The sequence below is a fragment of the Falco naumanni genome, chromosome 10 (genome assembly GCF_017639655.2).
Source record: "Falco naumanni isolate bFalNau1 chromosome 10, bFalNau1.pat, whole genome shotgun sequence".
NCBI classification, from domain to species: domain Eukaryota; kingdom Metazoa; phylum Chordata; class Aves; order Falconiformes; family Falconidae; genus Falco; species Falco naumanni.
The window spans coordinates 4173743-4187770 of record NC_054063.1 but is presented as its reverse complement, the minus strand read 5'-3'; the positions used below and the strand labels follow the sequence as shown (position 1 = coordinate 4187770).

The window sequence follows — 14028 nt, the reverse complement described above, 5'->3', positions numbered from 1 at the left end:
GAGAATAAACCTTCCCACAATAAAAGCATCACTGAAGAAATATTGTAAAGAAATCTTAAAGGCTTAGAACACATGGTCCAGTTCTAGTTAATGCCTCCATATAGAGAGAGTGATTAAAAACCTGCAGCAGTTATTCAATCATGCTCTTACTGTTGTAATTAAAATAGCCTCACTGCTATTGAAGTAAATGGCTTCCAGAATTGGGCATAAGTTGGAAAAAGCTGTTAGTTTATGGAAAAACTGAAGTTGTGATCAGTTTAGCCAAGAACACATGAACTAAATATGTACATCAAACACCTCACTGTGTGAGATGCTTTGCTTTGAACCACTGTTCTCATAGGTGATTGTTCAGTCAGAAAACAATCAAATCCTTCCACTTTAACATCTTGGAGTTAAACTCTTAAACTTCTGTTATGTAAAACTGCATCCTGCTTGCTTCATTCTCCTTGACCACGTGACCTGGAGACTTCCCTAATTCTAGGCTGAGTATATGGCCACTTGTGAAGACTGATCCTCTCCAAGCTCCCATTCATATTTGCAAGTTATTTAACAAATTACTTTGTATTCATTTTCCTCTGGACACTAATGCTCCATGCTGAGGGAACAGAAAAGAGGAAGGGATGCCACAGGAGTCTCCTTTTCTGATGACTCTGCAGTACACATCCCTAACTGTCTCTTTCTGATGGCACAGTAGATGCCATTAGGCTATCTCCGACATTAATTTGAGGTGGACTCTTAGAACTGGCTAGCTCTTTATACAGTATGACTTACAGAAAGTGGATGCCGGTTCAGGTTCTAGGGAAAAGCCCAATCTGCTTACCTTCTGATGAACTGAACCATTCTGAGAGCACCATTAATCAGGAAAGACTCCTGGATGGTGAGTAACTTTCTGACTGTTCAAGAAAAATCTGTAAGTGGTAATGATGTAGGACATGCTTGTTCAGAGAAGCCCTCTGTAAATGACTTTAATACTATTGAGTAGTTATGCATTTAGCTTTAGTGAATATGTTTTGACACTATTAATTTCCTTGAAAGGAATATAAACTAATAGTAGTTTTCATACTGTCTTGTTTTAAACTTATTATCCTAGTGGAATGGGAAGTACTTGCTGAAAGACCATCGATTCATGTTAACTATACTTCTTCTATAGCTTCTGAAATATTGTAACTGCATAGCTTGTGTAAATCATTAGCTTGTTGTATTGTACTTAAGGGAGCTGGTGTTGCTTAACTGTATTCCATTAAGTTCATATTTCCACCCTTGTTTTGGACATGTTAGAGCTGTGGAACAGAAAGGTATGCACATGGTTCTATGAATCAAATGTTTTTGTTCAGAAGGTGGAGATGCAGGCTACCTTTATGGGCCTCTAAAGCTAGTCTGGTTTAAACAGTCAACGGTGGAATTGCAACATAAATGGCAGCCACAAACTGTCGCTAATTCTAAGCAAATATTTGCTTTCTCTTCTCCTTACCTTCAAGCCCTTTAAAGGACAAGGTTTTTATTACATCTTGAATTTTAAATGTGCAGCTCTATTAAAAGCATGTGCCATTGAGAGCTCACTTGCTGAGGGTATGGTTTGATACTCTTGAAACTGCTTTGTAATGACTGTTCATGATCCAAGCACAATACATTATGCATGGAATTCGTTAAAGTTTTGCTAGTATACTGCAGTTCTGAGACACCCTTAGCTTATGTGGGCATTTCATTTGAAGAGAAATCTTGAATTTGTGTGGCCAGTGGTACATTGTACATATATCCTAGGCAGATACTCCAAAAAAATTTAGTCACAAGAAATTTGGAAAATAAGGTAATAGAAAAAAGCAAGTGCTTTGCAAGCTTCATCATGTGCCTCTTCTAGTAGTCCTTCTAAGGCTTTTATGTCATCTCTGTAATGTGTCTCAAGTGCTTTAGCTGCAAGCAGAGTATCATCCTAGATGTTGTGCAGAGGGACTTAGTTACCTCAATTAAAAATAAAAATGTTCCTCTAAGCTTATGATACATTGAAACCTTGTTTTGAAATACTGGGAAGCAATAAAAACATACCTGAAAATCACCTTTCAGGCTATTTATGGGAGTGGCTTGGTCTCAGTGGCACATCCTTTTGAAAGACTTTGGAGTTGTTGAAATAGTGCGGTGGTCAGAGGTCAGATGGATACTAGTGCTGTAGCTGTCACAGATCAAGACAGTGTTGAGACATCTAGTTAATTGTAGTTGGCACTTCTACTCCCTTTGTTCTGGTGGTTGCAGGTTAATCATGTTAAATTTCATCTTCTCATTGTGTTTGCTTTTTCTCATTCATAGAGGTCCTGTAACAAAGGAGAGTCTGTACAGTCTCAGAAGGAAAATGACTTGCAAGTGAGTAATTGAATGTGCTTATTTCGCAGAATTCTATAGATGATAAATTGTGGTTATCCTGCTTCTAAACAAGCAGTTATTCCACCTGGTATCTGGGCTGTGCTTCTAGAAACTGTAAATAGTAATAAAGAAATCTTACTTGCTTATAGAAGTAACATTATAATGTGTGGACATCTATACATAGTTTGGAAAGATTTAAGCATTCCACCTTAACAAGAAACACTCCCCAGTTCTACCCTGAATGGTTTCTTACCATTTCTAACATTGGTATCAGTACTGCTGTTTTGAATACTAGGCTCCTCTTCCCTTAGTAGAGGAAGACCAGTACTCTGCTTTACCTAATCCCTATTTTATAATACAGTGATGAACTTCTCTGAGGAAAGTATGTGAAGCTGGAGAGAACTTCCTCTTGAATATGAGGTGTTTCTGATTAGCATTGTGCTTAGATTATCTGTGTTCTGTGAACTGTAAAGTTTTTGCATTTGGAACCATTTCCGCTCAAGCAGCATAATGTTTAGCTAAGTGCAATTTTTCATAAAGTCATCTGAACAGAGTTTAGTAATTCAGTTTTCTATCCTGGCAGTACTTTTTTCAGTAAGGCATAGCACTGCAGCATGTTAGCCAGATGCTTTTCTTGTTACGTACTATTGTTTTTCAGTTCTGTAATGGTTTTGGCAGCGCTGAGGGAGAAGTACATTTTACTTGTTTGATAAGTGCTGCTTTTCTCCCCTTATATTTTCTGCCTTCTGGGAATGTCATCTGAAACAGTTTTTTGGGATTTTTGGTGGTTTTTTCTGGTGTGTTGAAACTGGTTTTAAAATTGCTGTTGTTGAATGACTGCTTTTGAAGTTTTGTTGAACTTCCAGTTTAGTTTATTGGAACTGCTTCAATCAGTTGAACCAAGACTGAACTGAAAAATGTACTGATTTGATTCCTCAGTTTTCTTCAGAGAGGAAAGGTGAAGGTGGTTTGGTTTCTGCCGTGCCCCAATCCAGTAAAAGTTCCTAAAACTATAAAAGAAGACAAAAATCCAAACAAACCCTGGCCTGGTGCCAGCAGCTCATGGAATTTTGCAGTACAGGAAGCAAGGCTTTGAACTTCAGAACTGTCTTTGTTTGTTGCGTGAAAATAGTGATTTTTATGCTGGTAGGTTATTGTTTTCTGCTGGTAATCTCATAGTGCTGGAACTTCACGGTTAGATCAGTGTACTCAAGAATTCCTGTCAGGATAAATTGGTTAATTTTCTTGAGTCCAGATTAAAATTGTAGGTAGGTTTGATCAGAGGAGTTAATGTCATCCTTTGGGGAGAAGAGTATCATCTAGGTAGTAGTAAAATGTTCTGCTTCACTAACAAAAGCAGTGTAGCTGTTCTGAGCTGCCTGGTGTTTGACAGCTGTCTAGAGAGGGATGGTTTTCCATCAGCTCATACGGCCTTTTTTAACAGGGATTATCCACGTTTGTTCTTGGCTCTGCTATACTTGGGGATAGTTTTCCTCAAAATACTGCGTTTCTTGTATTTTATAGTGAGCTTTTTGTCAAAGAAAGAATAAAGCAGAAGTGTCAGTTCCAACTGGAATACAGACGGGCTTTTGATCTCTCCTTACCTGAATGGGAGTTGCATACTGGAAAAGTCTTGTAAAGAGTGTTTGTAGGTTTGAAATGCAACGTTCAGCTCTAAGTATTCATTTGAAAGTGTGAGTGATCAAATTTTATCCAGAAGCTTGTCTTAAATACAGGTGCTCATGGCTACATCTATCTGATAAAATTGAGTCTCAGAGCTTCAAACAACGGTTTGTTGTCTTGCCAGTAGATTGCAAAGTATTTGAAGACTTTGAGATAGACAATTTACTTGGCTACAGTGCTTGATTCTTTAAAAAAAGTCATTAGATCAGCATTTTAACTGGAGCATTGTATACCTAGGTATGTTCAATGTCCATATGAAGGATGCTATAAACTTCAGATGTCCTTTAGTAGTTTATTCCACACCCATACTTGACAGTAGTGTGTGGAGTGGAGAATTGGTAAAAGGTCTATCAGGTATTACAGAGGGGAAAGCTTTGTGCCTGAGATACATAGATAATCTATGAGCTCTGAGGTGCAGAGCTCTTGTTGGACTTGTTCTCAAATGACTGTTCTGTTACAGTAGAGGAAGCTTTTTCTGGTGCTCTAACCTTTTTTCCGTATTTGCCAGGACATTGAAACTCAAATATTCTTGTACTGCTGTTTTTAGATAACACTTACCTATACTTCTTAGTCTTGAAGCAGATCGTTCATGGAGACATGCTGCCATCCTTGTTAACACTGCTTACACAAAGTTTACAAACTTGTGATCCTGTAGTTGTGGATTATCTGAAAGTTCTAAATCTGTAAGCCCTTCTCAAAGGACAAGGGCTAGGCAGGTGGCATGGCAGGAATAACCCAGAAGTGCGCTGCTGAGTAACTGAAAATGTCACTGTTTTTCTAGTTGTCACTTCTGATGTATTAAGGGGACATCTTAAGGAAGAACGCTTCTTTGGCACTTGCTGTCTTTCAAGTATCATGAGTTGGTTTCTCAGTAAGATGTGAAAACAAGGAACTGATGACTTAATGGGGACAGCCAATAGGATTGCTGTAATTGGACTTTTAAAACGCCCTGGTGTTGTACCAGGCACAGACAAATTCAATATTGGCTAATAGAGTAGACATTCAATAACCTATATCTAATTTGTGTTTTGGTGCTTGGTGTTAGCCTTCAGAACTGAAATCAAAAGTTCAGATGTGTGGTGGTGAGGGCATGCGAAATAATCAGAAGCAAATATTTTTGGTGTGTTAGTTCTGCTTTGAGGAGTTGAGATGGGAAAACAGGACATGTATGCAATACATTCGTATGCAAATCATCTTAAACTATCAGTTGATATTCTTGCTGCCTCTTGTACCTTTTTTTGAAGTTAATGCTTCAGCACATAGTTACATGAGTATTTCCTATGCTTCAATATGAATTTCTTGAAGAAACCAGAATAATAGTGTGGGCCAATAATAAAAAAATTCAGTGGAACTGCCTGGAGTGTACTCAAGAGTGGAATTTGTTTACAAAGAGTTATTTACTGTCTGAGACCGCAGTGACTACACTAACTCAGGAGTCTGAAATATCTGAGAACGTTCTTAACTTTGTGCTCTTAATTCTTACGCTTCTAAGTGTCCTGGGCCAGACTTTGAGATGAGTTGCTCAAAAGTAGGCAGAGGCTTAGCAGACCTCTAGGATTTAAGTACAGCTGGATTGTGGTTAGCATAACTGCTAGAAGTAGTGATTCATACTGTGGCTTCTGTTTGCTTACAGCTAATCTTAACCATCAAGGAAGCTATACTTAAGTGATTTTTTAACTGTATTTGAGATGGATTTCATGTATCTAATAACTATTAAACATTCAAATGAAAAGAACTGTCTGCTTGTGATCATTATGGGCTGAACTTATTGATGGAAGGAGAACCTTGAAGAAAAATTATTGAAACTTGAGGTATCTTTGGAGGTAGAAAAGGAATAATGGTTATTCACACACATGTTCCTTAGCAGGAGTTTACATTGGGGTTTTTGTTTTTTTTTTTTAAAGAAAGGAAGGTCTAAAATGTGCTTAACAGAAACAAATCCTAAGTTGTCATTCTAAATGATAAATTGGTTAGTTCAGTTGTTCACTTCATCCATTTGCATAGTTAAAATGTCCTTTTGTGAGGCAGTGTTCCAAAGTGTGTTAAAATAGCCAAGGATAATATTTATAGTTCCTGTGCTGTGCTTCAGTAGGATAAACTCCTTCAGGAAATGAATTTGCAGAGTTCCCACAGGTTAAGGAGGAGAGGGTGTTTTGGTTTTTGCATAGCTTTCCTTCAACCTGGCCCACCAACAGGACCTGCTGCGTAATACAGATTTTGCTCCCTAGCTTTACATGTGAAGGCAAAGTACTTGTATTGCTCCCATGCTGTGAGTTGTTGCTAGTAAAAAAACTTTTGTTAGTAAAATGTTGAGTCGTCCTCCTAAAGTTAACCCTAAAAGTTCTCACTTTGTAGCAGTTTAGCTATTGTGTGTGCTGAAGTTAATTTCTGTGTGAGCACCAACTAATGCTTTAATTTTTTTTGTAGGGGGCAGAAGCCATGGTTCTGGAAAGTGTTATGTTTGCCATTCTTGCAGAGAGAGCTCTTGGCCCAAAGCTGTATGGAATCTTTCCACAAGGGCGACTGGAGGAATTCATTCCCGTAAGTCCTGTTCATGATTAGTGGGCTGCTGGTAGCTGTTTTAATTGATCATGACAGGAAGGTCTCCGGACTGCCCAGAAAGGCAGGGATGTGGGAATGGAATACTTGGCAGCCTGTAATAATTGCTAGCTGTAATATGATACAGTTACAGTGGGTGTTGGAGAGCCCAATTATAGCTCTTGCCAGCGAGGGATATCTTAAAAACTCTTCAGCTGTAGCGGAGACTAATAAATGAAGATAAAAAGCCTGTTAGATACCAAACATAGCATTGGAAGCTATGGAGTAACACTTTCCTTTAACAGCAACAAGAGCAGATGCTTTTGATGTTCTTAAATATTTATACCCAATCAGCTTTGAAGGTATTTTTAGTGTGAGATGTGATATTCCCCAGGTTTTGATCTAGAAGAGAATTGACTTAAGTCATGTGTAAGCTAGGCTGGCTAACTCTGCTTTTGCAAAGACAGCAAATTTGTCAGTTCATTTGGGTTGAAAATTGTATTGCTTGAGTACGATGCTAGAATTTTGTACTATACGATAGTCAATGCTAGTGTTTGTAATGAATCACACTTTGTAATTATCAATTAACTGTATTTTAAGAATACTATGTTTTATTACAGAGCAGGAAACTAAGTACTGAAGAACTAAGCTTACCTGATATATCTGCTGAAATAGCTGAGAAGATGGCTAGATTTCATGGCATGAAAATGCCATTTAATAAAGAACCTAAGTGGCTTTTTGGAACAATGGAAAAGTAAGTTATGCAATACTTTATGGAAAAAGGTGACCTGTTGTAATTTTGATAAACAGATCGTTCTTCCTGAATGTCTTGAGAGCACAAGTTCTCACTGTACCTAGAAACTATTTTGTAGTTACTTGAGGAACTTAAATTACCTTGAAGAATAGTAATGCTTTCTGGAGTAACTTTTTTAAGACTTTCTTTATTTTAGTTTAAATGTTATATTAGTATGGGAAGACTAATACACTTAGTCATAAATGCTGTACTATTGTTGCTATTTCTAACAGATATCTAAATCAAGTGCTGAGGATTAAGTTTACCAGAGAATCCAGAACTAGGAAACTGAACAAACTCCTCAGTTACAATCTCCCCCAGGAAATGAAAAATCTGAGGTAGGCTTATTTTGTCTATCCCTGTCTTCAAATTTGCACATTTTGAGTATGGATTTTTTTATACTTGTTCAAACACATTATACAATGTAATACTCTGTCTTTATTTTTCTTTACAAGTTGGGGATTCTTTTTGGTTCTGTAACCAACCTGAGTCTCAGGGCTACCAGTTGATCCAATGAAATTGCTGATCAATGAAGTACAACTTTGTTGTCCTGATCTTGGGCTCCTAATTGAAAAATAGGGCCTTGCTAGAAATGAATAGTGCTTCAAATTCTTAAAACAAAATCCATTCTTTACTTCAAAGTGAACTGAGCTTAGTGATTTCTCACTTATAAGATCCTATGTTACTGTTTTCTAGAGCTATGCTTGAAGCTACTTCATCACCAGTTGTATTTTGCCACAATGACTGTCAAGAAGGTAAGCTGCTAATATTTCGTGACCTTGTTCAAGGATGCAGTATGAAGCCTTTGGTCACTTGTTTGCTTTCTGGGGTGTAGTTGTGTTATCAAGGTGCTGACCTGAAACGGTAGCCTGTGCACTCCCGGTGCACAACAGTTGCAAAACAAAGTGAATTGGCTTCAGCAACCCTTCAGGCTAATGAAGAGAACATCTAGTATCATAACTGGATTAAGCCAAATGTGTACACGTGCTCTGTTAGTGGACTGATTGATGGTGGGAGACTTGAGCCTTTTCTGTTAAGACTGTACCTTTCTTAGCTGTCTGCAATATACACAATCAGGGTAGGATATACTTTAGTCCTTTTAAAAGAAAGATACTGAAAAAGTACAGTGAATGGTGAAAATGGAGACTAGGATAGTTTGACTCGGCAGTTCTCAGCTTGTATTGGTAAGAAATATTAGGAGAACTTTATCCACATTTTTTTAGTGTGCTTTCTTTGGAGTCATGGGGGGAGTAACAATTTTTCTGAGCCAGTTCTCTATAAACAGTTGAAAAGGAAGCAGGGCTGAAGGTGTTGAGTGTGCCATGTCTATGCTCCCTGTCACCTGTACAGTGGGTGAGATGGGCAGAGCTGGAAGGATGCTGTACTAGGACCATATGCAGGGCTGGTTTGTTCTCAGGAGTCCCAGCCTTGTTAGCTAAGGCTGAGGAACTGGCCTGGAAGAGGATAGCCCTGAAGGATAGGTAGGCACATAAGGATAGGCAGCACGAGGGAGAAAAGGCCACTGATCTGAGGTCTGAAGAGCTAGCTCAGTAGTGGTGCAGTTCAAGGTCTCACTGCTGGTGTGGAAAAGTCCGGTACTGGAGCAGTCACTCAGGTAGGACTGGGGCAAGCTTTGGAACCAAAATTTCCCAAGGTGAGGGTCGGGGGTTGAAATACTATGACTGTTCAGTTGGTGCAAAGGTGTGACACAGAAGAAAGATGTACCTGTGGAGAGGGGGCGAGCTACTGCTGAAGTTGAAATTACTCTAAATTTATTTACTAGTTGGCACTTGACAGAAGCAGACTTGATGCCTTTCAGAGAAATTATAGGGACTTAAGTGAATTGAAAGACAGGTAAAGCTATCTCCCTGATATGGTACAGTGGAAAAGACTGAGCTTTTCCGTAGGTACTGGTTGTGCCACATACTAGAATAACAAAGTGATCAGTCTGGCTTTCAGGCTGCTGAAAAGCAATTCCTGTCCTGAGTGTTCTGTGATCAGTGATAGGGCTATGCAGGCATGAGAGATGCTGCATAATTTAGATCTCAGGCTGTGGAAAGAAACAATTCGGCAAGGGCTACTAAGGCTGACAGTGTCACCTGAGTTAGCTGCAAGCTAAACACCAGGGAAGCGGGACCCTTGGAAGAATGCATCTACTTCTGCCTGTACAAAAGAAAACTTTTCTTTCAGTTTTACAAGGTTTATAGTGTATACCTCTACTTCCAATGAGCTGCTATACAGCCAGTGCAACTTGGGTCTTCCTGTCGTTCTTCTGCGCAGATGTAAGGGATAACTGGGATTATCTGAACAATGTTTCTTAAGATACAGTATTTCTTTTCTCTAATTTTCCTGGGACTTTATTAATATGCTGTATTATCTTTAAATTTTCAGGTAATGTCTTGCTTCTGGAAGGCAGAGAGAATTCAGAAAAACAGAAGCTGATGCTCATTGACTTTGAATACAGCAGCTATAATTACCGGTAAATCACTTTTTATATTCAGCAGGAAGGTGTATTACTTTCTGCATGCTACAGTGAGAGCAAGTGCTGCACTACTGATTATCAGTCTATTCTAGTGAATTATGTTCCGCTCTACTAGCGGTAGACAGCAAATATAACTGGTCAAAACAGTTCTGGTTCTGATGGTGTTGAGTATAGGTATACAGCAGTCAAAGTTGTTGGAGCTCCTTGGTTATCCAGACTAGAGGGCTTGTGTGTGCACAAATGGCTTCTTGCTTGCATTGTCAAAATTTCTTTCTAGTGGGGAGGTGAGAAGGATGATAGATTGTGTGTGTGTACATATGTACGTGGGGCAGGTTTTGCATGTTTTCTTCAGTCCTTTCAAATAGCTTTCTCATCTGTGCAGATGAGTAATCCTATGTTTTTCATGTAACCACATAGTGAAATGCTTTCTGTTTTTACCTCAGTCATCTAGTACCTGTGTTTAAGAATGATGTAAGTGTGTGGAGCCATTGGGATCATTAAATGTTAGCATAGCTGGAACATAATGGAACCCTGAATTCCAGTAATGAGGGAGTAGGATATGTTAAATACCTTGAGCATGATGTTTTTGCCTGCAATAATGCTAATGCTAGAGATATCTGACTTTGTGCTGAGATGTAGTGTGTACTCAAGTATTTTTAACTGCCTCCATTGGTATAAGACTTTGTAGCAAAGTCTAGTATTTTCATGTAGCTGATAACTTCAATTCTTAACTGCCCATCCTTACTAATAGAATTTAATGACTTGCAAAAAAAGCTGTATTCTAGTCATCAATTCTCTACCTAGTTTAGCAAAACTGCAGTAACTTATAAGTAGCCCTGTACTACTAAACTTGATTTTAGCTTTGCTTAAGCAAAGCCAGAATGCTAGTATGCAAATATTGAGATGCTCAGTGTTTCTGCCTCTTTCAGAGGATTTGACATTGGAAATCACTTCTGTGAATGGATGTATGATTACACGTATGAGAAGTACCCATTCTTCAAAGCTACTGCTCTTAAATATCCTTCAAAGAAGCAACAGGTAGGCACATACAACATAATGAATAAAATGCCAGCGTCCACACTCTTCAAATCCTGACTCTCTTCCAGTTCTGTTTTGAACTTTGTCCCAAGACCTTTCCTTCATGACTTCTTTAAATATAACACTTTGTGTAATCCTGACTGCCTTTGCTTTAAAAATCACAGAAGCTTCATAATAGCTATTCAGGAAAGAATATTTTGTGTGCCATGTAGCTATCCACCACAAAGTCTAATAGTTGTGGACTGCAGCTGTGAAATTAGTTGGCAGTAGCAAAATGTCTGTTGTCCCTAATATGGCTTTTCTTAAACCAGCAATTAGTAGAACCACCATTAATCTTAAAGCTAACTCCAACACTGTTGATGTCTGCAAACTTACTGAAAGGCCTGCTTAGTTCTTTCTGAAAGAAGCAAGTATGTCTTGAGATGAAGAGCTGTAACTCTTGTTTACTTGCCTTCCAGCTTCATTTTATCTCCAGTTACCTGTCTGCATTCCATGACGGCTTTGCAAAGCTGAGCAATGAAGAGAAGTCCAAACTAGAAGAGGAAATGTTGATAGAAGTTAACAGGTAGCTTGTCTTTCACAGCTGTATCTTGAAACTTCCCCTGTGACACCTATACTTGCATACCTCACTGGGTGGAGAAACTTCACTCGAGAGAGGTGTTCATATATACTAAAGGAAGATCTGTCCATTGTAACCTTTAGCTATGTGGTATACGCTGTTAGTGGAGTAAACAAAACACTGTTTCATGGGGAAGCTATGGAGTTAGTTTTATAATGTGATACTTAGAGGTGTGGACATCCCCAAATTAGGGAATCCTATTCTAACAGGATATTGAAATAAGATGCTGTGACTTAGCTGGATATTTGAATAAACATAGTCTTGTAATTCCAGGTTTGCGCTTGCATCACACTTCTTCTGGGGTCTGTGGTCTATTATACAAGCAAAGATCTCATCTATTGAGTTTGGTTACCTGGTAAGTTATTTAATCATGATTCCATGTAACTAAACATGTATTCTAAGTAACCTGTGGTACGTTATCAGAAAGGAGATGAAATGGCCTCCCACAGCAGCTAGTATCTTCTAAACCTCTTAATATCAGTTTGTTACTGGTTTGTACTCTTAGCATAAGAATGCAAGCACCTAAGATGATAAAAACTTCAGAAATTCTTCCCATTATTATGTAGAGAGACTATAGCCTTAAGTGTTAGGCCTTGCAGTGAGATGATGTCCTGCAGTGAAGTATTCTTCTGCAGTAAGATCCTGTTCCGGTGGGATGCTAGCATGCACTAAGTGTGAATTTGGAAACTGAGAACTGGGTGCCCATGTAACAACATGTTGATGTTTGGTGTGCAGCAGTATCAATGACAGGTAGCTTGTACTTGAGAAGGGGATCAGTGTAACTCCTGATAAATGTTTAGTGTACTGTAAAGTGATATAACTGTCAGGTACACTGAATATCCTGCAGGAAACACTGCAGAACCCAGCCTTTTTAGTTCAGTTTTTTTCTGACATGCTGGCAGCAGCTAATAATGTTAGAGTTGAAATAAGGTGGGAGAAAACTTTTAAGAGTCTGGAACACCTCTGGAGAGAGTATCCTTCCCAGACAGAGCTAACTAATACATTGAGATGGTGGGCTAGGGAGGTTAATAACTTCATTATGCTTCCCTGTCCCAAGAAAGAAAACTCAGCTGTGTTCACTATATTGAGTGCTGAATGTCCCTTACTTCCGCAGGAATATGCGTTATCCAGATTTGATGCGTACTTTGATCAGAAGAAGAGGCTGAAGGTGTGAATGCGGGAGGAGTGGCCTGCTGGTTACTGTATGAAGAGGGCAGCTGGACAGAACTTAGACTGTGCTTAGGCTACTGTATCTCTAACGAAGGTGTCACTGAATTCCAGTTCCTTGGAACACAGGTGTACAGTACTGAAGACTGTATAAAAATGACTTGTTTACAGTTTCGTAAATACTTGGAATGAGATTGGGAGGCAAAAGTAAAACACAACAGTGCAATATCTTTAAATCTTTTTGATCTAGAAGGTATTTTATATTATGGGAGAAGCTTACACTTCAGTGTCAATACCACATGCATCAGCAAACAGTGTTACTGTGAGTACGTTTTCAAGGGGGGTGTTGGCATTATGGTTTGTAAGCGGAACAGTTGTAAAAGATGATTCATTGTAGACACTGCCTCTTAATGAGAAAGAAAAGCAAAGGAGACAACTGTTAAACTGTGAAGTAGGCTTGAAATCTTACTGTGAGATTAGGTTCAACATGCCCCATGAACACTATCTTCAAAGCTGCTGATATGTTACACTGCTTTAACCATAAAGCAACTAAACACACTGAAGCAATATGCTTTAAAGTGTTACCTACATATACATGAATGTTTTTCTCTTAAGCTGGTGTGCCTGTGAAGTATGAATGAACTTTGACCTGGACATTCTGAAGGAGTTTGTCTTGAACTGTTCATTCCATGTCCTTCAAGAACATACTTTAGCCCAGCCTGGTTGTCTCTTAAAATGCTGTGTCCTGCACCGGGGGTTCCGTGGGCTGGCAGCACTGGGAAGAGTGCCTTGAATTGCTCTAGCAACTCCCCAGATAACTGGATTGGCATTGACAATACTTGTAATTGGAGCTCATCTCTCTTCTTGTGTTGCCACAGTATATGGCTGTAAAAATAGCAGAGCCAAAGACTGCGGAGAACACTTCAGGAAATTGCTGTTCTGCCTGTCCAATGCTTATGTGGCTTGAGAGGTGCTTTTCTTGCACCTTCAACTTTCACCGTGTTCCAGCAATCCAGTGAAGTGGAGTGTCTTGTGGGGAACAATAACGTGTATATTGAAACTTGAGTATAATCTGTGTACATGTCATGTAAAGATTTCTTTAGATTTTTGGGAGCTTGTTTATTTTGAATGTTATTTGTTTGTGCTTTCTAACACACTGTATTATAAATAATAAACTTCTAAGCCTACCCTTTTTGACTTGTATAGTAAATACTGTTCCAAGCAGCTCAAATGCACAGCATTTCATGTACTGTATAGCATAACTTGTAAAAGCTGTCATCTTATTCTCTAGTATAGAGAATACTTTTCCATACACTCTAATACTTTATAATAAATATAAAGCACTTAAAAACA

General features: G+C 38.8%; 1 protein-coding gene across 3 annotated transcripts in view; it reads left to right on the top strand.

Annotated features, from left to right (window-relative positions):
- The window catches only part of CHKA (choline kinase alpha), a 23219-nt gene extending 9191 nt beyond the window's left edge, over nt 1-14028 (top strand). For 2 of the 3 annotated variants that reach the window (XM_040608100.1, XM_040608103.1), the window contains exons 3-12: nt 2302-2355; nt 6466-6579; nt 7197-7330; nt 7603-7707; nt 8066-8124; nt 9761-9848; nt 10781-10889; nt 11348-11454; nt 11782-11863; nt 12623-14028. In XM_040608100.1, coding sequence (XP_040464034.1) covers nt 2302-2355; nt 6466-6579; nt 7197-7330; nt 7603-7707; nt 8066-8124; nt 9761-9848; nt 10781-10889; nt 11348-11454; nt 11782-11863; nt 12623-12682 — 912 coding nt within the window. In that variant the 3' untranslated portion in view covers nt 12683-14028. The remainder of the gene's footprint in view (nt 1-2301; nt 2356-6465; nt 6580-7196; nt 7331-7602; nt 7708-8065; nt 8125-9760; nt 9849-10780; nt 10890-11347; nt 11455-11781; nt 11864-12622) is intronic. The other variant, XM_040608102.1, reaches the window with a different exon arrangement.